The sequence below is a fragment of the Peromyscus californicus genome, unplaced genomic scaffold, assembly GCF_007827085.1.
Source record: "Peromyscus californicus insignis strain IS unplaced genomic scaffold, ASM782708v3 Scaffold_13__1_contigs__length_99412109, whole genome shotgun sequence".
Lineage (NCBI taxonomy): Eukaryota > Metazoa > Chordata > Mammalia > Rodentia > Cricetidae > Peromyscus > Peromyscus californicus.
Genome location: NW_026294424.1, coordinates 98,010,108 through 98,033,611, shown reverse-complemented (window position 1 = coordinate 98,033,611; position 23,504 = coordinate 98,010,108). Strand labels below are relative to the sequence as shown.

The 23,504-nt window shown below is 42.3% G+C and overlaps 1 protein-coding gene across 3 annotated transcripts in view; it reads left to right on the top strand.

Moving 5' to 3' along the window:
* The window catches only part of Glmn (glomulin, FKBP associated protein), a 38,595-nt gene that overhangs the window by 1,444 nt on the left and 13,647 nt on the right, over positions 1 to 23,504 (top strand). For all 3 annotated transcript variants that reach the window (XM_052735687.1, XM_052735685.1, XM_052735686.1), the window contains exons 3-12: positions 904 to 1,029; positions 7,086 to 7,202; positions 8,064 to 8,172; positions 10,603 to 10,840; positions 12,624 to 12,726; positions 14,654 to 14,841; positions 21,503 to 21,556; positions 22,002 to 22,032; positions 22,220 to 22,309; positions 23,411 to 23,452. In XM_052735687.1, the coding sequence (XP_052591647.1) occupies positions 904 to 1,029; positions 7,086 to 7,202; positions 8,064 to 8,172; positions 10,603 to 10,840; positions 12,624 to 12,726; positions 14,654 to 14,841; positions 21,503 to 21,556; positions 22,002 to 22,032; positions 22,220 to 22,309; positions 23,411 to 23,452 (1,098 nt within the window). The remainder of the gene's footprint in view (positions 1 to 903; positions 1,030 to 7,085; positions 7,203 to 8,063; positions 8,173 to 10,602; positions 10,841 to 12,623; positions 12,727 to 14,653; positions 14,842 to 21,502; positions 21,557 to 22,001; positions 22,033 to 22,219; positions 22,310 to 23,410; positions 23,453 to 23,504) is intronic.

The window sequence follows — 23,504 nt, the reverse complement described above, 5'->3', positions numbered from 1 at the left end:
TCATGGAAGCCAGAGGTGTTGGATCCACCTAGAGCTATAGTTACAGGTGGTGTGTGAGCCACCTGACCTGGGTGCTGGGAATTCAACAGGTCCTCTGTAAGAGCATCGTATGCTCTTATCCACCAAGCCTTTAATTTTAGACCTGTGATTGCTTTCATAGGCTGTAATAGGAATCTTAACAGGTCTTATTAATAAAACAAACCTGGAGCCAGGTATTGGGGTGAATGCTGGAAGATCAGAGAAGCAGAACAAGCCACAGCCACTCGCCTTTCCAATTCCTCAGCTGATCCTGTTTCCTCAGACTGGATGCCTCTCAGCTGAACTGTGTTGCTCAAAAGCCTAAAAGCTTAACCAGGCTCTAGTTCCTGGTCCTCACATCTTATATACCTTTCTGCTTCCTGCCATCACTTCCTGGGATTAAAGTTGTGAGTCACCATGCCTGACTGTTTCCAGTGTGTTTCCAGTGTGGCTTTAAACTCACAGAGATCCGGATGATCTCTGCCTCCCAAGTGATAGGATTAAAGGCGTGTGTGCCACCATTTTCTAGCCTCTGTATCTAGTGGCTGTTCTGTTCTCTGACCCCAGATAAGTTTATTAGGGTGAATAATATTTTGGGGAACACAGTATCACCACAATAGGCTTCTTTGATACAGTAGGTTCAAGATCAATGAGCCGTACTGACTAGTGCTTACTACCACCATGCAGAGGGCGGGGCAAGAGTTCCCAGGTCAGCTTAAGCTTCATCATGAGAGCCTGTATCAAAAGCCAAAATAAGTAAAGCCAATTTTCATTCTGTATTCATGTGCACTTTCTAGAATTGAAGATTTCCTTTTTTTCCTAGAGACAAAATCAGGAAACCATTCATCCTGAGTCTGTGTTTGCATCTGTATTGTTTTTTAACAGCAAATCCTTGAAGAGCGTGATTTTAAAGAAGAGGATTTTGGCCTCTTCCAGCTAGCAGGCCAAAGATGCATCGACGACGGGCACATAGACCAGCTGCTGGAGGTTATTCAAGATGAAAAGAACAAGGCAAGCACAACCTGTGTGTCCACTCACAGTCTTTGTTTGGGAAGGAATAATCCATTGTTGCTGTTCCTCACTTACCCTCCTAGTTACTCTTCCGCTGCAGTGATGAGACACCTGACCAGGGCAACCTCGAGAAGCGAGCGTTCACTGGGGCTGGATCACACCTGGGGGCTGACAACCTGTCATTACCTGGTCTCTGAGGCAGAGTAGTCCCACAGTGGCTGTAGAGCTGCTGGTCTAGGTCCAGTGAAAGCTTAGAAACTGATAAGTTTCTGATAGTAGAGGAGGAGGCAGCAGCAGCAGCTGTTAGCCACACACTAGAGGAGGGGAAGGCGTGTCCTTCTGTCTCCTTTCTGTCTGTCTGGTGCCAACCAGTCCAAGCACTTAGGACACCCCTTCATGTGAGGCTCCCCGTTGATGTTAAAATCAACTATAACATACTTTTATAGTCCCCAATATAATCAATTTTGTGAGGTTTTGTTTTTGAGACAGATTCTTTTTTAGCCCATGCTGTCCTGGTATTCTTAAACTCACTATGATTTTTGTTGTTTGTTTGGGGTGTGTGTGTGTGTGTGTGTGTGTGTGTGTGTGTGTGTGTGTGTGTGTGTTATATGTATGTACATGTTTGTGTGAGTCTTGTCAAGGTCAGAAGTCGACACTGAGTGTTTCCTCCATCACTTCCCGTCTTTTGAAACAAGGTCTCGCTAAACCCGGAGCTCATAGATTCATCTCGGCTGAGTGGCCAACAAACTCCAGGGATCTGCCTGTCTCTGCTTCCCCAGTGCCTGGATCACCAATGCGCAGCTTTTTGTGTGGGTTCTGGGGATCTGAACTTAGGTTCTCACTTGTGCAGCAAGTACTTGATCAACTAAACCATCTCTCTGGTCCCTCACTCAGTATTTTTAAATTTTCTTGATTTTCCCAATCATATTTTCAAAGGATAACTTCTGATAATACTTTTAGTTGCTATCAATACTAAAATTACTAATCTTTATGTTTATGCCAGATGCTTTCCATATATTGCCTTATTTAGCACTGCTATTAAGTTCATCTTGTAATATCTACAACTGTAAGCTACTTAAAAGGCAGAGGGGGGAGAACTACTTGAGCACACAAATTCAAGACCACCTGGGCAATATGATGGGACTCTTATTTCAACAGAAGAAAACAATCACTTCATAGATAAGAAGCAATCACTGAAAGACACCTCAGCTTTTATGTGACATCCAGGGTTCAGACTTTTGGAGCTTTTGGCTCCTGTGCTGGATTTGTACTTACAAGAAGGTTTTGTTGTTACTATTTTTTGTTGTTTTGAGACAGGGTGGCCTCAAATTTGCTGTTTCTTTTTTTTTTTTTTTTTAGTTTTTCCGAGACAAGGTTTCTCTGCGTAGCTTTGCGCCTTTCCTGGATCTCGCTCAGTAGACCAGGCTGGCCTTGAACTCACAGAGATCCACCTGGCTCTGCCTCCCGAGTGCTGGGATTAAAGGTGTGCACCACCACTGCCTGGCGAATTTGCTGTTTCTTATTCTCCTATCTCCACTGGGATTATAGATGCATGCCACTACGTCTGGTTTTCATGGTGCTGGGGACTGAGCCCAGAGCATTGTGCTGGCTAGGCAAGCACTACCAACTGAGCTGTGTCGCCAGACCTACAAGAAAGTTGGGACAGATATTGATTATGGGGGATAAGCACAGGTGCGTCATAAACAATGACTGATTGGTTGGTTGGTTTTTCTATTGTTTGGTGTTTGTATCTGCAGTATGCAGATGTGATCTCAACAAAAAAGCAGCCTAAGTCGAAGAGAAAGCTTGCAGGATGAAGGCAAGGAGGTTGACTTTGAGAAATAAGATTTTGATTTCAGTATGGAAATAGGAGATTCGGATGTAGGTTTGTATGCGACTCTTCAAGGTTAGGTCATAAAAGCATAAAGGGCAGGGGAGATTTTGAGTTCACAAGAGGCAGAAAAGAGGCCTGGGATCTCATCTTCTAAAAGGTTTTGTATAAAGAGTGTGATGTGTGCCGGGCGGTGGTGGCGCACACCTTTAATCCCAGCACTCGGGAGGCAGAGCCAGGCGGATCTCTGTGAGTTCGAGGCCAGCCTGGGCTACCAAGTGAGTTCCAGGAAAGGCGCAAAGCTACACAGAGAAACCCTGTCTCAGAAAAAAAAAAAAAAAAAAAAAGAGTGTGACGTGCATGTGTGTGAATCCATGCTTATATATGCGAATGTGGACATAGGCATGCCATGGTGAGAGTGTGAGGTGCATGTGTGCATCCATGTTCATGCATGTGAATGTGGACATAGGCATGCCATGGTGAGAGTATAATATGCATGTGTGTGTATCCATGTTAATACATGCGAATGTGGACATAGGCATGCCATGGAGAGAGTATGAGGTGCATGTGTGCATCCATGTTCATGCATGTGAATGTGGGCATAGGCATGCCATGGTGAGAGTATGATGTGTGTGTGCATCCATGTTCATACATGTGATTGTGGACATAGGCATGCCATGGTGACAGTATGAGGTGCATGTGTGTATCCATGTTCATACATGTGAATGTGGGCATAGGCATGCCATGGTGACAGTATGAGGTGCATGTGTGTGTATCTGTGTTCATACATGTGAATGTGGGCATAGGCATGCCATGGAGAGAGTATGATGTGTGTGTGCATCCATGTTCGTACATGTGAACGTGGGCATAGGCATGCCATGGTGAGAGTATGATGTGTGTGTGTATCCATGTTCATACATGTGAATGTGGGCATAGGCATGCCATGGAGAGAGTATGATGTGTGTGTGCATCCATGTTCATACATGTGAATGTGGGCATAGGCATGCCATGGTGAGAGTATGATGTGTGTGTGCATCCATGTTCATACATGTGAATGTGGGCATAGGCATGCCATGGTGACAGTATGAGGTGCATGTGTGTATCCATGTTCATACATGTGAATGTGGGCATAGGCATGCCATGGTGAGAGTATGATGTGTGTGTGCATCCATGTTCATACATGTGACTGTGGGCATAGGCATGCCATGGTGAGAGTATGAGGTGCATGTATGTATCCATGTTCATACATGTGAATGTGGGCATAGGCATGCCATGGTGAGGGTATGATGTGTGTGTGCATCCATGTTCATAGATGTGAATGTGGGCATAGGCATGCTATGGTGAGAGTATGATGTGTGTGTGCATCCATGTTCATACATGTGAATGTGGGCATAGGCATGCCATGGTGCATATGAGGTCAGAGATGTGTCTTCATCTTCCGCCTTGTTGGAGAGAGGATCCCTTTGTTGTTGTGGCTGTATAAGCTGGCCTTGAGTGTCCCCAGATCCTCCTGTCTTGGCTCTCATCTTGCAGTAGGAATACCAGGATACACACGCATACTGCCACACCCAGCTTTTGCTTAGGTTCTGGGGATTGGAACTCAGATCCTCAGCTTGCCTGTAAGCACTGTCCTCAGTGAGCCACCGCCATCAGCAGCCATCTTAGCTGAGAATGTGCCTGTCAAGGTGAGCAGCGGCAGCATTGCGTCAGCGAGACAGGGGAAGAGGGAGAGGATAACACACTGGTCCTCAGGTATTTCATGGCTGAGTGGTTTATTTTTAGTATGTTTTAAAATAGCTAATGGGATAGATTTAAATAGTGAGGCTTAGGCTTAGTGCCTTGAAAATCACCTTTGTGCTCTATAATCGGATAACAACAGGGTTCAGATTTCAGTACAACAATATTTAACACTGATTACAACTTGATTTTCTTGCCAGGTGACAGTTTCAGCACTGGTCCCAATTTACTGCCAATCTGTCTGTGTGAAGATGAACTTGTCTTAAGACTCTGGAATGTAGACCCCAACACCTGCTTGTGTCCTGGCCGGGACCACTGTCCTGTGTAGTGTAGGACATTCAGCAGCAGCACTGGCCTCTGCCTGTTACACCAATAGCACCCTCTCTACCAACACTAATCAAGTCTTTAGACCTTGCCAAGTACCCCTGGGAACTTAAGAGCAAAACCAGCCCAGTGGAGAGCAGCTGGAATGGGGGCAAAGTGTGGTCTTGGAGTTGGAGAGATGTGAGCTCTGGCTCTGCCAGTCTCATGTAAGATGGGGACAGTTACGTTGCTTAATATCAAAACATTGCAAGGTACATCAGGTTAGGTCTTGGGAGGCAGAGGCAGGTGGATATCCGAGTTCGATGCCAGCCTGGTTTTTAAGTCTGTATCTAATTCTTTCCATATACTGACTTATTCGCTCCCCCTTCCCCAAACAAAGAGCATGAGATATTTAATGCTAGAGTCTATAAGTTCCAAAAGACATCATTCTACAGTGCCTGGTTACCTTGTAGCTGATATTTATAAACGGTTTAGCTAAAATTCTTGGGATAGGCAAGGTGGCTAATGGGTAAAGTCTTGCCACCAAGTGCAGTGGTCTGAGTTTGATCCCTGAGACCCACACGGTTAAGAGATTGACAGTCTCCAACTTGACCTCTGACCTCTACACACACATGCTGTTGCCTATGTACAAACATATACACACTAAATATTTAACAGTTCTTTAGCTCAGATAAACACATTGTTACTCTTAAGAATCTGGCTATTGTCATTCAGAGGATCACTTAAGGGGAAGGAGAGAGGAAAACACCTCCTTAGAAAGTACTGCACGCAGGAGCTGAGGCTGTTGGTTTGGGTTTTTAAGCTTAGGGACAACTGAATTAGAGTTTAAGAGAAAACCTCTCTGGGCCAGGCGGGCTGTAATCTCAGCAGCTGTCGGGAGAATAAAAAGAAACAGAAGCCTGTGCTTAAGTTAAGCTGGCCCAGAGGTCAGCCACGTGGGAGCAGGCAGCCGTATGACCAGAAGTGGGGCTGTAGGAAAAGCAAGGAAGGCCACAGAACCAGAAGTGCACACCTGGGTTCTGGTCAGCGTCCAAAGAGACAGAAGAAAGAAGAGTAAAGGAGCTAAACTCCATGGAGGGCTGTGCTGGGCCAGGAATGCTGGGAACGGAAAGCAGGATGTCATTAAGGAAATAATTATCCTGCCTATCTAGGAGACAAATTTTAAAAAGTGAATTTACTCTTAATGCAGTAAGTTATGGTAAGATAAGAATTTAGTAATTTTTTAAAAACTTAGTTACTGATTTATAATATGAATTCTCGAATATTAAAAGTCAAGCTATACCAAAAAATAGAGAAAAACAGAACATCCAATCTTTGGAAGCAGGACACTGTGCTATACCTAAGTTAGCAGACATCATCTAAGCTGTATAGTCTGCCACTTTGTTTACTGTCCTGGTCACAAGACCTGCCTTGTTACTTTGTAACAGGTCTGTGCTTGCTGCTGGGACTAGACATGGTAATGAACGAAATATTCCTTGCCCAGAAGAACTCCAGTAATGGCGTGCTTTCTGTTTGTTTGAAACAAGTCTCTCTGTGTAGTCCTAGCTGTCCTGGAGCTCCTATGTAGACCAAGCTGACCTCAAACTCACAGAAATCCTCCTGCCTTTAGCCCCTAAGTGCTGAGTTTAAAGGCATGTTCCACCATACCTGGCGTACAATATGACATTCTAATGAACAAAAAATATGCACCCTAAGAGAAGTATAGAAAGTGGAAGTGGCCGGGCGGTGGTGGCGCACGCCTTTAATCCCAGCACTCGGGAGGCAGAGCCAGGCGGATCTCTGTGAGTTCAAGGCCAGTCTGGGCTACAGAGCGAGATCCAGGACAGGTACCAAAACTACACAGAGAAACCCTGTCTCAGGAAAAAAAAAAAAAAAAAATGCTTGTTCTGAGCAAATTAACTAGCTTGTCAGAAATAACCGAACTCTTTAGTTCCTAGGAAAGATCTAGTTGCTGAGTGAAAGTAAGTAGAGGCCGTTCTGTTTCCCTCAGTGAAAACATAAAAACATTTGAACACGGTGATGGCTGCTGTGAGCCCCGGAAGGATTAGAGGTGGCATGTGAGTCTCACCGGCCTTGCCTTTGCTACTTCAGAGAAAGCGCTAGCTCCTTTGGTCAGGAAAGCAGGAGAGTCTCTAGATGACTGCTTTCCTCTGGTGCTCTGCAGACCATCATCAAGTCTATGGGCTGGAATCTGGTTGGTCCTGTTGTGCGATGCCTCCTGAGGAATGGTGGAGAAGAGAAAAGGAAAGACTGTTTCCTGATGTTTGATTTACTGGTGAAGGTGAGTCAGTGAATTTGGTTCTGTCCATCAGAACTCACAGCAGCACTACAGTTCCCTTTCACGTTTAATTCCTTTTCTTTGGTAAGAACATTTTAGTCCAGGAAATTACTCTTATGTAATACCTGGTCATACTTGACGGGATGGATGGGCAATTCCATCTCAGCATTTTCCAAAGTTTCTAGATATAAGAATTATCCAGTCTGAGATCCCGGATTCAGAGTTTTCCATAAGAGAGCTATAAATCTGTAATTTAGCAAGTGTTCTTATTATATAGATGAAGTCAGTTTTAAAGAACTGGTTTAATGTCACACTGACCCTTGTGCTGCATTAGACCCAGAATCAAGTACCAGTGCTGCTTGAGACATGAAAGCTGAAAGGAGATGATCAGGGGTGAGAGGGAGGGGAGAGGAGGGTAAGAGGTGTGTGGAGGGATCAACAATAAAAAAGTTTGTCTGAAAATCCCATAATAAAACCTAATACAGGGAACTGCAGATTGGAGGGATGCACACAGAGGAGCGTTAGGGAAGAGAACTCCTTCCAGATGATGGGTGTGGCTCTGGTGGGAGGGCAGAGAAAGCAGGCAGGCTGAGCGGTAAGAGGGCTGTCAGGGTGTACCCTAAATTACCTGTTGAGAAAGAACCAGAGATCGGAGCTCTGCATGGAGAGCACAACAGCCAACAGCAGGCTCAGGTCAAGTTCAGAAGAAGCCTGAGCTCTGAAGATCCTTTTAGCACCTTACAGGGCATTTTATAGTTAAGCAAATATAACTGTATTTTCTCAGTATGTCTTCTTTAAAATAGTAATCATGTGGCTTTAAATACAACTTGTATTAAACAGGTTCAATTGTGAATATTTTTATAGTTATGTAATCCAAAGGAATTGTTGTTGGGTTTGCTTGAACTCATTGAAGAGGCCTCTGGAAAACAGATATCCCAAATTACTCTTCTTTTACTTCAGCCATTGCAGACAGGTATGAGCACTTTGGTACCCCAAGTATGTCCTGTTTTATTTGCATACGTACCTTGATGTTTACCCTAAATGTGAACAGTCTACCGAGTAAAGCGTGTGGTGAGTTGCTGAGCTCTGCTGTTAGACTCTTACAAGGTGCTGGAAAAGGGGGCTGCTCGTAAATCCTTGGTTGTGTGTCTTACTGTTTTCGTGTATGTAACTTTTTGGTTAGCTTTTGTTTTTTAATTTACACCATTTCTTTACATGTATGAGTTTTTGCCTGAATGCATGTCTGTACACTACTTGTATGCTTGGTGCCCTTGGAGGCCAGAAATGGGCATCAGATCCCCTGAACTGGAGTAACAGCAGGTTGTGAGCTGCCACATGGGTGTTAGGAATCGAACCCAGGTCCTCTAGAAAAACTGCCAGGGCTCTTAACCACTGAGCCATCTCCCTAGCTCCCTGGCTAGCTTTCTTATCTACAATTTATAGTTAGCATTTTCCCTCTAAGCACACTTAGTGGGTCATATGATCTGACAGCAGCATGGTAGTGCCATATTTTGGTTAAGGACATGAGCCTCTGAATGGGAGGTTGGTTAAAAGGTAGTCTGGAGAATGAAAAGAGACATGCAGAATGAGAAGGCTTCATGGCTTAGTATTGGCAAATAATGGGTCTCAGCAGCCAAGACAGACATTCACCTCGAAAGAAGTGATTTTCATTTTAGAAAACATATATACTTCAGAATGTGATAGAGGGACCTAGACATTAGAATAAATTCATTTAAATCAGAATGCTCACCAGCCTTATACTTGTTAAATATTCAAAATCTTCTAAGGGCACAAAAAGCTCTGCAATACTCCTTCCATTTATATAGTGCTGTGTAATTTTCCATTCATATTTTGTGCTTAGAATCAAAAATAAGGAAAAAGATAACCAGTTATAAAAATACTTCATTAGTTGATTTTCTTATTGCTGTGCCCAAGTGCCTGACAACTGGCAATGTGAGGAAGAACTGCTGATTGAGGTCAGGGTGTGTAGTCCATCAAGTGGGAGAGACATGGTGGGAGCAGTGAGAAGTACCTGATCACACTGCAGTGACAGAGGGAGTAGTGAGAACAACCTGATCACACTGCAGTGACAGTGGGAATAGTGAGAACGACCTGATCACACTGCAGTGACAGAGGGAGTAGTGAGAAGTACCTGATCACACTGCAGTGACAGAGGGAGTAGTGAGAAGTACCTGATCACACTGCAGTGACAGAGGGAGTAGTGAGAAGTACCTGATCACACTGCAGTGACAGTGGGAATAGTGAGAAGTACCTGATCACACTGCAGTGACAGTGGGAATAGTGAGAAGTACCTGATCACACTGCAGTGACAGAATAGTGAGAACGACCTGATCACACTGCAGTGACAGAGGGAGTAGTGAGAAGTACCTGATCACACTGCAGTGACAGTGGGAATAGTGAGAAGTACCTGATCACACTGCAGTGACAGAGTAGTGAGAAGTACCTGATCACACTGCAGTGACAGTGGGAATAGTGAGAAGTACCTGATCACACTGCAGTGACAGTGGGAATAGTGAGAAGTACCTGATCACACTGCAGTGACAGAGTATAGTGAGAAGTACCTGATCACACTGCAGTGACAGAGGGAGTAGTGAGAACAACCTGATCACACTGCAGTGACAGAGGGAGTAGTGAGAAGTACCTGATCACACTGCAGTGACAGTGGGAGTAGTGAGAAGTACCTGATCACACTGCAGTGACAGTGGGAATAGTGAGAAGTACCTGATCACACTGCAGTGACAGTGGGAATAGTGAGAAGTACCTGATCACACTGCAGTGACAGAATAGTGAGAAGTACCTGATCACACTGCAGTGACAGTGGGAATAGTGAGAAGTACCTGATCACACTGCAGTGACAATGGGAATAGTGAGAACGACCTGATCACACTGCAGTGACAGAGGGAATAGTGAGAAGGACCTGATCACACTGCAGTGACAGAGGGAATAGTGAGAAGTACCTGATCACACTGCAGTGACAGAATAGTGAGAAGTACCTGATCACACTGCAGTGACAGAGGGAGTAGTGAGAAGTACCTGATCACACTGCAGTGACAATGGGAATAGTGAGAAGTACCTGATCACACTGCAGTGACAGAGTAGTGAGAAGTACCTGATCACACTGCAGTGACAGAGGGAGTAGTGAGAAGTACCTCATCACACTGCAGTGACAGTGGGAATAGTGAGAACGACCTGATCACACTGCAGTGACAGAGGGAATAGTGAGCTCAGACTACTCGACCTCTAAGCCCGCCTCTAGCGACACTTCCTTCAGCAAGGCTCCACCTCCTAAAGACCCAGAACCTTCTCAACACCGACTTCCTCTTGTCCTGTGTGCAGCACGCTTATGAGGTGAATGCAAATAACAACCCAGTCTCTGTTGCAGTTATTCAGAAACTCCCCAACAACAAGGCGTACTCAGTTGGATTAGCACTGTCCACCCTTTGGAGTCAACTTTCTCTTCTGCCTGTTCCCTACTCGGAAGAACAAATGCAGACAGACGATTATGGCCTTTGTCAGTGTTGCAAGGCCTTAATAGAGTTCATGAAACCTTTTGTGGGAGAAGTAATTGATGACAAAGAAAACAAGGAAAATGAAAAGTTAAAAGATGAATTACTAAAATTGTAAGTATATTTGAAGGGTATCCCACAGTGGAGAGGGTAATGGGTAGCTCAGTTATCTTACGTTTCTTATTTGTACAGACAAATCTAGTTTGGGATTTTGAATTTAGACAGATAGAATGTTGATCTGATATATCATGGATGTTTAATGGGGCACTAACAGATAAAACCAGGTCCTTCACTGAATTTACTTTCACCTATCACAGCAAGCAAATACTGGACGTGGGGCAGTAGATACATTTGACGGAAGGAATTCATTCTGTCTATGGGAAATTGTATTTGAAGACAGCAGAAGGACCACCAGACAGTTGAACATCCACCCTGATCACAAGTCTAACAAAGTGCTCTCCCACTGTCTTCCACACCATGGGTTCTGACTAAACATCCACTCGTCAGTATGGCTTCCAATCACTTGGCATATGGATGGTCCAAATTAAGATGTGCTACCAGTATAAAACAGTCTTTAGGTTGAAGACTGGACATTTTAAAAAGGGGAAAACATAAGCTGGATATGGTGATGCTCACCTGTCATTCCAGCCCTCAGAAGTTGAGGCAGAAGGATGGCAAGATCAAAGCCAGAGCCTGGGTTACAGAATAACCTGTCTCAAAAAATCAAATCAAAACAAAACCTCCAAACAACAAACACACACCATAAAAAGACAGAAAAGACAATAAAATTCCTAAATAATCTTGGTATACTTGCAACCTACCGAAATATTTCAGCTATATTGGGCTAATTGAGGAAATTATTTCTCACAGCTTTTCTCATGTGACTACTAAGAAATCATAAATTATAAATTATACATAGAATTTGTGTTAAATTTCTCTTGGATAGTACCGAACTTTTTTTTTTTTTCTAATTTGGGAAACTAATGCTATTGTTACTTTTCTATTTTGCAGGATTAGGGTATTTAAAGTTGGTTTTTATGAAGTAGTTTGTTTGTCTATTTACCATCTAGGAAACGTATTACCTTTTTTTTTTTTTAAAGGCTATTTTAAAGAACTAGAAAAGACTTAGTCACAGAACAAAGTTAGATTAAAATAAAGTTGCTGGGCTGTGGTGGTGCACACCTTTAATCTCAGCACTCTTAGTTTGAGGCCAGCCTGGTCTACAGAGCGCGTTCTAGCACAGCCAGGGCTACGCGGAGAAACTCTGTCTCAAAAAACTAAAGGAAAAAAAGTGAATATAACTTTATAAAAAAGTTTCTGTCTTGAGTTTTCCTTGGACAGATGATAGGTACTATCCAAGATGAGTACTGGTCCTCAGACAGACCTTCAGAGACAATGAGAATGGTCTAGAAACGGAATTGAATCTCAGCATATGGAGCCTACCAAGACATTCTCATGTTTTCCCCTTGACTGTTACTAATGAGAAAGGATTCATTATGTCTTATAGACACATTATTATTGATGCTTGCTTTAGGCCATCTGTGCTACGGTAATAAAAAACTAGGTGATTTATAATAAAAATATATTAGCATGCAGTTCTAGACTAGGAAGTCTAAGTTTGGGGTGTTAAGACTTGGTGGATGAGTAGCAAGTTCAAGTAAGCTGAGCTCATCTTTTCAAAACAGCATAGTCCTTCCCATGAGACTTGAGCCTTCCTGGCCTAACCACCTTTCAAAGGTCCTACTTCTTAATACTGTTGTGATGAATTAAATTTCAGCCTGATTTTAGAGGATGAACAAGCCATGCAGTGCTTATCTTTCACGTAAAGCTAGATATGAAGAACTAGATTATGTTTCAGGAGTGCCGACGACATAATTACCTATTTCTTATGCCTTAGTTGTTTCAAAAGCTTGAAATGCCCTTTGCTGACAGCACAATTCCTTGAACAGTCTGAAGAAGTTGGAAATGACCCTTTTCGGTGTTTTGCATGTGAAATAATAGTAAGTACAGCCAGTCTAATCTGCTATAATATTCGCTGTAATCTTAAATTTATCCTGCTATATTCTGATGTATTTCATATGAGCACTTAAATTGATAATTTATTAATAGGGCAACATGTAGCTTTTTTAGAACACAGATAAACAACAGGATGGAAATTAAATAGCAATAATCTCATTATCCAAGGCTTTCCAAATGTTTCTACTTATATGTTAATAAATAAGAAAATGTATATATACATATAAGGTCTTGAACAGTTATATCATATATATTCCTGTGTATCTTTTCTCTTAATACTATAATATAAATCATTGCTATTGATTTAGTAGTATTTTTTAAAGATTTTGTGTGTGTGTGTGTGTGTGTGTGTGTGAGAGAGAGAGAGAGAGAGAATGTGTGTCTCTGCAACACATGCATGCAGTACCTGTGGAAGCCAGAAGAGAGTATCATACTTTGGTTGTTAGCCAGCATGTGGGTACTGGGAGTTGAACCTGGATCCTCGAGATGGGCACCCAGCCCCATCTTAAGCAGTTTTAGGTGTAGCACTGGTGGGTTTACATTGTTATGCAGCCACCACAGTCACCTCAAGAGTCTGTCTTTCCCCGGAGTCTGTACTTGCGAAGCGCTCATTTCTCACCCTCTGCCCTGTCACTGCCTGGCAACCACCACCCTGCCTGAAGCACTTACATTTTTTTCATGTTGAAATTCTTTCTCTCTTTTTATTTTTAGTTTTTTGGAGATAGGGTTTTACTATATAACTCTGGCTGTACTAGAACTCTATGTAGATCATGCAAGACTTGAACTCACAGAGATCTACTTGCCTGTCTCCGAAGTGCTGGGATTAAAGGCATGCACTACCATGCCCAGCTTCATTTGTGTTTCAGACTTACTCATTTTATTTTATTACAAAGTGTGTCTCTTTTCTTTTTTTTTTAATGTGGGCCATATGTGTGCAGTAGCCAAGGAGGCCAGAAAAGGGCATTGGAGCTCTTGGAACTGGAATTATAGATGGTTGTGAGCCACCCTGTGGGTGTTGTGAACCAAACCTGGGTCTTCTGCAAGAGCACCCAGTGCTCTTTACTGCTAAGCCATCTCTCCAGCTCCCTGAAATGGTTTGCTTAGCTCACTCTAAAGCCCTCCATCTAGCACTCAGATAGTCTGGCTGTCAACAAAACTCATTCATGTGTGTATCGTTAATTATTTTGAGTCTCAAAATTTATTTTGATGTTTCAAAATAAATAAATACATTAATACATAAAACAAAGCAAAAAAACCTGCCTGAACATGTCAGGGCCACCCAGGGCAATCTTTTGAATAACTCAAAATCAACTGATTGAGACCTTCATTATACCAGCAGACTTCCTCACTGCCTTAGTCACTGTTCTGCCATGAAGAGACACTGTGACCATGGCAACTCTTAGAAAAGAAAACATTTAATTGGGGCTTGCTTAAAATTTTAGAGGTTTAGTACATTATCCTCCTAGTGGGAGCATGGCCTCACACAGGGAGACATGGTGCTGGAAAAACAGCTGAGCATTTCACATCCAGATATGCAGGCAGCAGGAAGAGGGAGACACTAGACCTGCCTTGTATTTTTGAAGCCTCAAAGCCCACCTCCACTGACATACTTCCTCCAATAAGACCACACCTACTTAAACAAGACCACACCTCCTGTTCCTTCTCAAGTAGTGCCACTCCTTGATGACTAAGCAGTCAAATATATGAGCCTAGGGGCCATTCATATTCAAACCACTACACTCACTATTGGTATTTACGACAATCTAATCATGGGAGTGATATTCAAGACAAGTATCACAAGTTCTATACACCTTCAAAGAGGAGGGATTATATGGGTGTGAATATAGAATAAGGAGGTGATAATATAGTTTATTTGCCAATAGCTTCCCTTATTTTAAACCCATTTCACAGGGATTTTTATCACAAATTGGACACCCTGTCCCACAAATTATTCTTAATCATGGAAGGAGAAAAAGGACTTGGGATTACCTTGGATTTGAGGAGGAGGAAGACAGACAATGGGCAGACTCTGTGGCCTCTCTGACATATCTAGTATTTGTTCAGGGCATCGGTATTGATCAGCTTCCAATGGTCTTAAGGTAAGAGTCAATATTAAACTCTTGATTTATTGAATATCCAGACATGTATATTAACATACTAGTACACTGGAAGATGGCTGATTAGAGATGCCTAGAATTTCCGGGTATCTCCAGTAGTGTGAAAAAAGACATCAACTAAGTGTATGGCTTGCAGGGAGATGTGGGTGGTATGAAAAGGCATGGAGTGCTGCAGCAGTCAGCAGACAGAGACCGAGGAAATCCAGGCATACTGAAAATTAGGTTTATACAGGAAACAGTACACCCTAACATTAAGTACTAGGCAAAATGGCTGGGATGGGAGAATTTCCCCAGTGGAGCTGTAAGAGGAAGAGAAGGAGCGCCTTGTGAGCCCCATAGGTAGAGGGTAGCATTCTGCATAACAAATTCAGTCTAGAGATCCGTGATTTACACAGCAAACAGCCGGAGAAGTGGGGCTGATGCTTCCTACTCTGCTCACCGATGCTGTAGGGGACCTTGAGCGATCTTGTGGTCATACTTTTCAGCTGGGGGAAAGAGCCCCAAAATTATTAAACCTGTTGAGTGCTAAAGACTTACCCTCTCTGCTGACTAAAGGAACAGCCACTCTGAGAATCACCATGGGCATAAGAGGCTGATTTTGACTTGAACCCAGATCACGGGACATAGGTTTAAGAAATAGGAAGTACAGGCTCCATTGCAGAGGGAAGCAGAGGGGACTTACAGCTGGGAACTGCATCTTTACCTCTGAGGAGTAAAACGCAATGAGTGATATAAGCTTGGGGTGCAGACAGGACAGTGTGGCCGGTGTTCTGGGTCACTCAGTGGCCATGCCTCCTCTCCTCCAGCGCAGATGCTTTCTACAGTCCGAGCTCTGCAGACCTTGGTGGAAACACAGCTGCTGCTTGGCATTTCCCTCGCCACACCCCTCTGGTAGAAGAGCACCCACAAAGTGCTTCTTAGTCTCAGCTGGCAGGGGAAAAATGAAAGGAGGTTCAACTTGCCAGGTTGCTGGGCTAACCCATGGAGAACACCGGCAAGAGTTTAGGCCAGCAGCAGTGACAGTAGCATGTGTGGCTAGCAGGAAGGGCAATGTGGACTCCAGGGGAAGCAAAGACTCCACCATCGCTCAGCAAGATAGGAAGGATGGGTTTCTTTATTTGATCGAGATGCTGTATTGCATTCCCTCAACATTACTTCTCCACCTTTATCCTGTGGGTGTTTCTGCTCTTCCTACAATCCTCTTTCTTACCTTCTTTGTTCTCTTCTTTTTTATTAGTTATTTATACTTCCAACTTTGTAATTCTAACCCTCTAGACATCTAACTCTTATCTATCCTTATTTTGGGAGTATAGTTGTTTTCAGTTTTTTTCTTCTGTAATTAAATATTTGTGGGTTTATTGTCATTACTGTGGCCTGTTTGCTGTCCTCCATTGTCACTGCTCTAGAGGCAGTGGGACCTGGGAGAATGGACCCAATAAATGAGGCGGACTAAAGTCTCATGCAACATCTAAGTTTATTCAGAGCCTCAAACAGTTTATACTCTGAGGGTTAAGTAAAGTTCTCATGAATTCAAGCTGTGCACAGTTCCAAGGACAAGCCATATGTGGCAAAAAAAAAAAAAAATGTTTATCCATAGAGGCATATAAAGGGTAATTTAAACAATTACTTGAATGCACCAGCAAACAATAATGAGTGTTCTGAAGTAAACTCACTCCTGTCCGCTACAACCGGGAAAAGCAGGAAAACACATTCCAAGAACAATTCCATGTTTTGAAGAAACTGAGGCCACAAGACTCTTGTCTTGTTCTCTTGGAGTGTTCTCACAAGCACTCAGACTTCTTACACAACTCTATTCCTGTACCATTTTCCAACACTCCATGTAGGAATAGGGACTGAGACTGGTGGAGCCTGAGACTTAAGAGGAAGCCAGCTCAAAAGGCCCACAGAAGTTATCACTTCAGTAGACAATTCCAAAGATAGTGAAGTGATTGAAATGCCCGAGAATTTAAGTTTTTAATGAGGTTTATAAAATTTATAGAAAGAAAGTTATATCCAAGCACAGGAGGCAGTTAGAATGGCCATACAGGAAACTCTCCATAGGACAGTTTAGCTAAAACACTAAGTGAACAGAAAAAAACAATATAAAAAGCTGCAAGAGTAGAGTGCCAAGCTACTTCCAAAGGCAAATTCATCAGAAACTCATCAGGCCCCCCAGCAAAAGGGGACAAACAAGATCATGGAATGATATATTTCAGGCTGAAAGTAAATGGCTTCCAAAAATTTTACTATATCCAGCAAGATTTAGGTAGAAATAAAGACCTTGAGAGCTCATCCCAAGCTAAAGTAAGTCAGGACCGTTAAGCAAGCACTAAAGAGGTGCAGCAGGCAATCCTGCACACTGAGAAGGAAGTGACAGCCACAGAAGCATGGGGAAGAATAAGTCACAAGAAAAACAGAGGACCAACTGAGAATCACTAAACCTCCAAAACAAGCTAAGTTAAAAAGAAAACAGTGCCAGGCAGCGGTGGCGCACACCTTTAATCCCAGCACTCGGGAGGCAGAGCCAGGCGGATCTCTGTGAGTTCGAGGCCAACCTGGTCTACAGAGCGAGATCCAGGAAAGGCACAAAGCTACACAGAGAAACCCTGTCTCGAAAAACCAAAAAAAAAAAAAAAAAAAGAAAAGAAAAGAAAACAGTACCTTAATCAAGAAAACAACAGGAATTAGCACCTCTCAGTAATAACCCTAAATGTAAACTGTCTTAATCCTCTAAATAAAATATGCAGATCAACTGATTGGCTTAAAGTGATATCCAACTAGTTCCTATCATTTTAAAACATTTTAGGGGTTGGGGATTTAGCTCAGTGGTAGAGCGCTTGCCTAGCAAGCGCAAGGCCCTGGGTTCAGTCCTCAGCTCCGGAAAAAAAAAAAAAAATTAAATTGTGTGTATGTGTGCATATGGGCATGTGAATGCAGGTACCCAAAGTGACCAGAGTTACAGATTCCCCCTAGAAATGGTGGTCCTGGGAGCCCAACTCAGGTCATCTGCAAGAACAATATGTGCTCTTAACTGCTGAACCATCTCTCTGGTCCCAAACTATTTTCTATCTTTAAGAAACACTCAGCACTTGGGAGGCAGAAATAGGCAAATCTCTGTGAGTTCAAGGCCATCCACAGTAAGTTTTAGGCTAACGAGGGCTACACAGTGAGACCCTGTCTCAAAGAAATAGAGACAGATGGACAGAGGAAGAGAAATTGATGAATCCCACATAGACGTAAAGTATGGAAAATAGTATTCTAAAAAAGTGGAATCTGAAAGTAAGCTAGACTAGCTGTTCGTGTATCTGACAATATAGACCCCAAGCCAAAATAATTGAACAAGCCATTAAGAAGATGTAATAATTATAAATATATATGTGACAAATGTTGATACATATAATTTCATAGAACAGACAGTACTATAAGCAGGATAAGTCCTTAATGGGGGTAGATTTCAGCACCCAGTCTCGTCAGTAGACAGGGCACTCAGAGAGAAGAACTAACAGGAATGTTAGTGAAGCTATGTCATAGCTCCAAGCTTATTAGACCTCAACGTCTTCAGAATATACATTCTCAGCAGCTGTGAAACTTTCTCTAAAAAAGAAATCACATTCTAAGCCATAAAACATGTCTTAACCAAATTTAAAAAAAAGAATATCTTTTATCAGATTATAATGTGATAAAATTAGAAATCAATAGCAGAACAAAGTATAGAAAATAGGCAAACACCTGGAGATTAATTACATAACACACTTTTGACCCATCAGTGTATCATTGAGGAAACTGGGGGTAATTTAAAACTTCTAGAATCAACTGGAAAACAAAACAAAACAGAAGACACCTACCATGAACTTCAGGATATAGCAAAGGCAGTTCTGAAAGGGAAGTCTGTAGCTGTAAGTGCCTAAATTAGAAATCATAAGGGGCTAGAAAGCTAGCTTAGTGTTGAAAGTGCTTGCTGCTCTTTCAGAGGACCAATGGTTCTGATCCCAGCACCATGTCAGGTCACTCCCAAACTACTTTTAATTCCAGCCCCAGGGTATTCTATGTCTTCTTCTGGCCTCTGGGCACCCACACACATGTGTACATACACATAAATAAAAGTAAAGTAAATCTTGTTTAATGTGAAGGGAAATGTCAGGTAAATAACTTCTTGATGTATTTGAAAGTCTCAGGCAAACAGAACTAGCCCAAAACAAATTTATTGGATGAAACTAAGTATCAGTGTGGGAAGAAATGGCGTGGAGTCTAAAAGAACAATACAAGAGGTCGGTGAGAGGGCACGTTCTCTGAAAAGACAAATACGTTCACTGACATTTAACCCAACTAACATAAGAAGATGATGAAATTTAGATACAAAGTGGCGATGTCACCACTGAAAGCCAGAGGATCACTATGAATTATTTTGAAAACTTATAGTCTAATAAATTGGAAAATCTAGAAATCAGTACATTTCTAGACATCTGTGACCTACCAAAATTGAACTGAGGCAATACTAAGAACCTAAACAGATCAGTAACAAAACATCTCCCAATGAAGAAAAGCCCAGGGCTGTACAGATCCACTCCTGATCTTACCAGATGCTCAAAGAACTAACACAAATTATCCTTAAACTACCCCAGAAGTAAAAAGGGAAGGAGTGCTTCTAAATTCATTCTTCTAAAATAATAATATCCTGATACCGAGACCAGGTAAGAATTCTATAGAAAAAAGATAACTGACTAGGTGTGGTGATACTTGTAATCCCAGAATTTGGGAGGCTGAGGCAGATCATGAATTGTAGGCCAGCCTGGGCTACATAGTGAATTCTAGGGAGTCTGAACTAAATATCAAAATTGATTAAAAACAACAAAATAGCTGGGCTTAGTGGCACATGCCTTTAATCCCAGCATTAGGCAGAGGCAGGCGAATCTCTGAGTTCAAGGCTAGCCTGGTCTACAAAGCTAAGTTCCAGGACAGCCAGGGCTGTTACACAGGAAAACCCTGCCTCGAAAAACCAAAAGAAAACAAACAAACATAAAACAAGCCAGAGATGAGCTCATGGAGATGGACGGAGATGGCTCAGTAGATAAAGGCATTTGTCATCCAGGCCCGACTACCTGAGTTGGAGTCCTAGGACCTAAAGTGAACAGAACTGACTCCAGAAAGTTGTTCTTTGCCGTCCACATCAGTGTCATAATGTGCTTGTGCCCATGTGCAGGCCTGCACACAGTTAACACATTCTTAAAATCCCCCAAAGACAACAGAATTAACAAAAGTAAGAAAACAACCCAGCTTCCTTGCTTAGTTTAGTTCTAGAAATACTCAACAAAATGCTTCCAAAGCAAATTCTTCGGTATCATAATAAGATCATACAAGTCAGTCTTATTTCAGATATGAGAAGTGGTTCAGCATACGTCAGTAAACCTAACACAGGACATGCTTATAATGACTCAAGGACAAATATCACATGATTGTCTAATGTGATTGTTAGATACAGGAAAATCCTTTGAAAAAATTCAGTACCCTTCATGATAAAAACCCCAAAGAAACTAAAATAGAAGGGTCATACATTACTAATAAAGGCTGTATGACTGTATGCAACAAGCCCATAGCCGACATACTACTGAAAGTGTAAACTGAATAGCCTTTAAAATCAATAGGGCTGTCACAACAAAACGCTGTCAAAATGAAGAAACATTACTCTAGTTCTAGAGGCAGGACTATGTGGGTAAAGTGTCAGAAAGTTGTTTCCTTTTGAGGGTTGGGATTCTATTCTAGTGGCTTTCCAAGAAAAGGGTTTATTTGGCTTACATCTTTGAAGGAAATCGGGGCAGGAGCCCTTCTTTAAGACAGTCACTTAGTAGCTCATGCTCAGCCAGCTTTCTAACACAGCCCAGACCCATGTACTTAGGGAATGGTGCTCCCCAGAGTGGGCTGGGCCCTTTCCACATCAAAGTAATCTCTAACAGACGTAGTCACAGGCCAGTTTGACGAGGGTACTCTTCACTTGAAATTCCCTCTTCCCCGGTGACAGCTTGGAAGAAGAATCTCCCATGCTTCTCTGGCATTTGGGTCTTTGATAGTCTTTGCCTTCACATTCTTACATCATCCTTCCTGTATGCAACTCTAAATTTCCTTTTTTAAAAAAAGATTTAATTACGTTTATTTGTGTCTGTCTGTGGGTGTGTGAGTGTGAGTGCAGCGCCCATAGAAATCTGAAGTGGGGCAGGCATTAGACGCGGTTGTAGGCCACCTGACGTGAGTACTGGGAGCTGAGCTCAAGTCCTCTCCAAAGCAGTGTAGCCCCCTAACCACTAAGCCATTTCTCTAGCCCCTGAATTCCCCTTTGAATAGGCATGAGGTACTGGATTAGAGCTCACCCCAAAGACCTCACTTTATTTTAACTCTATAAAAACCTTAACTCCAAAATTCTGAGTTCTGGAGGCTATGACTCCAACATGTGTTTTCTGGGGAGAACAGAATTCAAATGTGTATAAAATTTCTAAATGTGTGTGTGAGCGAGAGATTTTGGGGCTGTGATTGGAGACCAGTATTGAGTTCTTATCTAGCATGTGTGAAGCCCTGGGTTTGACCACTATCAGTGGTTGAGGAGAAGAAATTGCTGATTCTAAACACCTTTTTTTATTCTTTCCTATTTTAGCCCATCATACCTTTTGCAGATGAACATGGAACACATTGACGTGTTTCTGCAAAGGTAAGATCATTTAGATGAAATCTCAGGATTAAATTGTAACATTGAACAGTCCTTGGAACTGTGGGAACAGGAGGGAACATGTGGGAACAGGAGAATCGGGGTTCAAGCTCATCCTTAGCAACACCAAGTGTTGAGGCCAGGGTGTGCTACCTGAGACCCTGTGGCAAAAAGCAACAAAAAGGAGTATGATTGATTGTTCAACAGAATTTCTCCTTAACATACATATCATTTAATTAATTTTGAAACAGTCCTGCAATGAGCCTTGGTTGGTGTCTAATGCTAGATCCTCCTGCTTCAGCCTCCCAAGTGCTAGTGTTATAGGTGTGCACCAGTCATTCCAGCTATAAAAGACCTTGTATTTCAATTTTTATTTGTTTCTCCTAAAGTAAGGAACATTCTTAAAAATTATAAAACCACAGTGATAACTTTTAATGTTTTCTTTCAGAACAGAACAGTCTATTTTCTCCAAAGGATTGGTAAGATTTGTTTGCTACCATTGTACGTGTGTGTGTGTGTGTGTGTGTGTGTGTGTGTGTGTGTGTGTGTGCCCTTTTCTCTGTTGAGCCATCTTACCAACCTGTTTGCGAGCATTACAAATAGTAACAATAACAAATATCACTGTCAGCTTCACCTTGTATGTATGTGCATTATTTTCACCTGCAGGAACTTCTGGAGAATAGCTTATTGAGACTGGAAGACAACAGCCTACTTTATCAGTACTTAGAAATCAAGAGCTTTCTTGCTGTGCCTCAGGTAAGCAGAATATACATTCAAATACTGAGACAGCTCCTTGCCTATTCTGAACTCTGCTATGGTAACATACGCCTGCGGTTCCTCTCCCTTCCTTCTCAGCCTCTGCAAGTGCTACTCTAGCTTCTGGTTGAGTTTTTTGTGCTGATGGAAATGGTCTGTCATCTGTGCTGGCCATGACAAAAGGCAGACTACCTGACATATGGCTAGTAAGACTATAGAACTGAGTTTTAAATTCTATTTTGATTAATTTATACTTTAAAATACTTTTATTCTCTGTGAGTTTCCCCCAACTCCTAGAATTAACTTATACTTAAACAGCTATTGGCGACCATCCTAGTTTATGGCATAATGGAAGGCCCTGGGAAGCAAAACGCTTGACCTTCCCCTGACTTACACACTCAGTCTGTCGCCACCCTGTTGACCTTCTCCTGACTTACACACTCAGTCTGTCTCCACCCTGTTGACCTTCTCCTGACTTACACACTCAGTCTGTCTCCACCCTGTTGACCTTCTATGGTGTACCTGCCTGAGCTCTTCATTTGCTATGTAGGTTTTTAGCTGTGAGTGTAGATATTTCTTAATATTTAAATAGAAAGGAGCGTCTTTTGCTACTATATAAGCTTGATTATATTTAATGAATGCATTATACGTCTGAATATTTGATTTCCTTTTCTTTGTTTTGTTTTGTTTTTTCAAGACAAGGTTTCTCAGTGTAACCTTGGCTGTCCCAGAACCGCTCTGTAGATCTGGCTAGCCTCAAACTCATGGCGTGGCCTCTGCCTCCCCAGTGCTGGGATTAAAGGCATGCGCCACCACTGCCTGGTGATTACCTTTTCTTGTTATTCTATACATAATTGAAAATTACCATTCACTTTAAAATCACACTTAGTCACATCTCATTTTGTGTTGTGTAAAAAACTGATTATAGTTAGTTTGCCGTAGACGTAACAGTGAAGGCCAGAGGAGCACATCTCCTTAGCTTGTATGTCTCCTTTCTCTGCCCTCTTTTCTCTCAATGTTTAGTTTGCATCTAGTAATAATTTAACTTTCTTTGGAGTCAGAATCTATATCTAAATTAAATTTTTTTTTCTTTATTTCTAGGGCTTAGTCAAAGTAATGACACTTTGCCCCATTGAGACATTGGTATGTGTGATTTTGGGGACTAACTAATGAGTCACAGTGAGAAATTTTAATA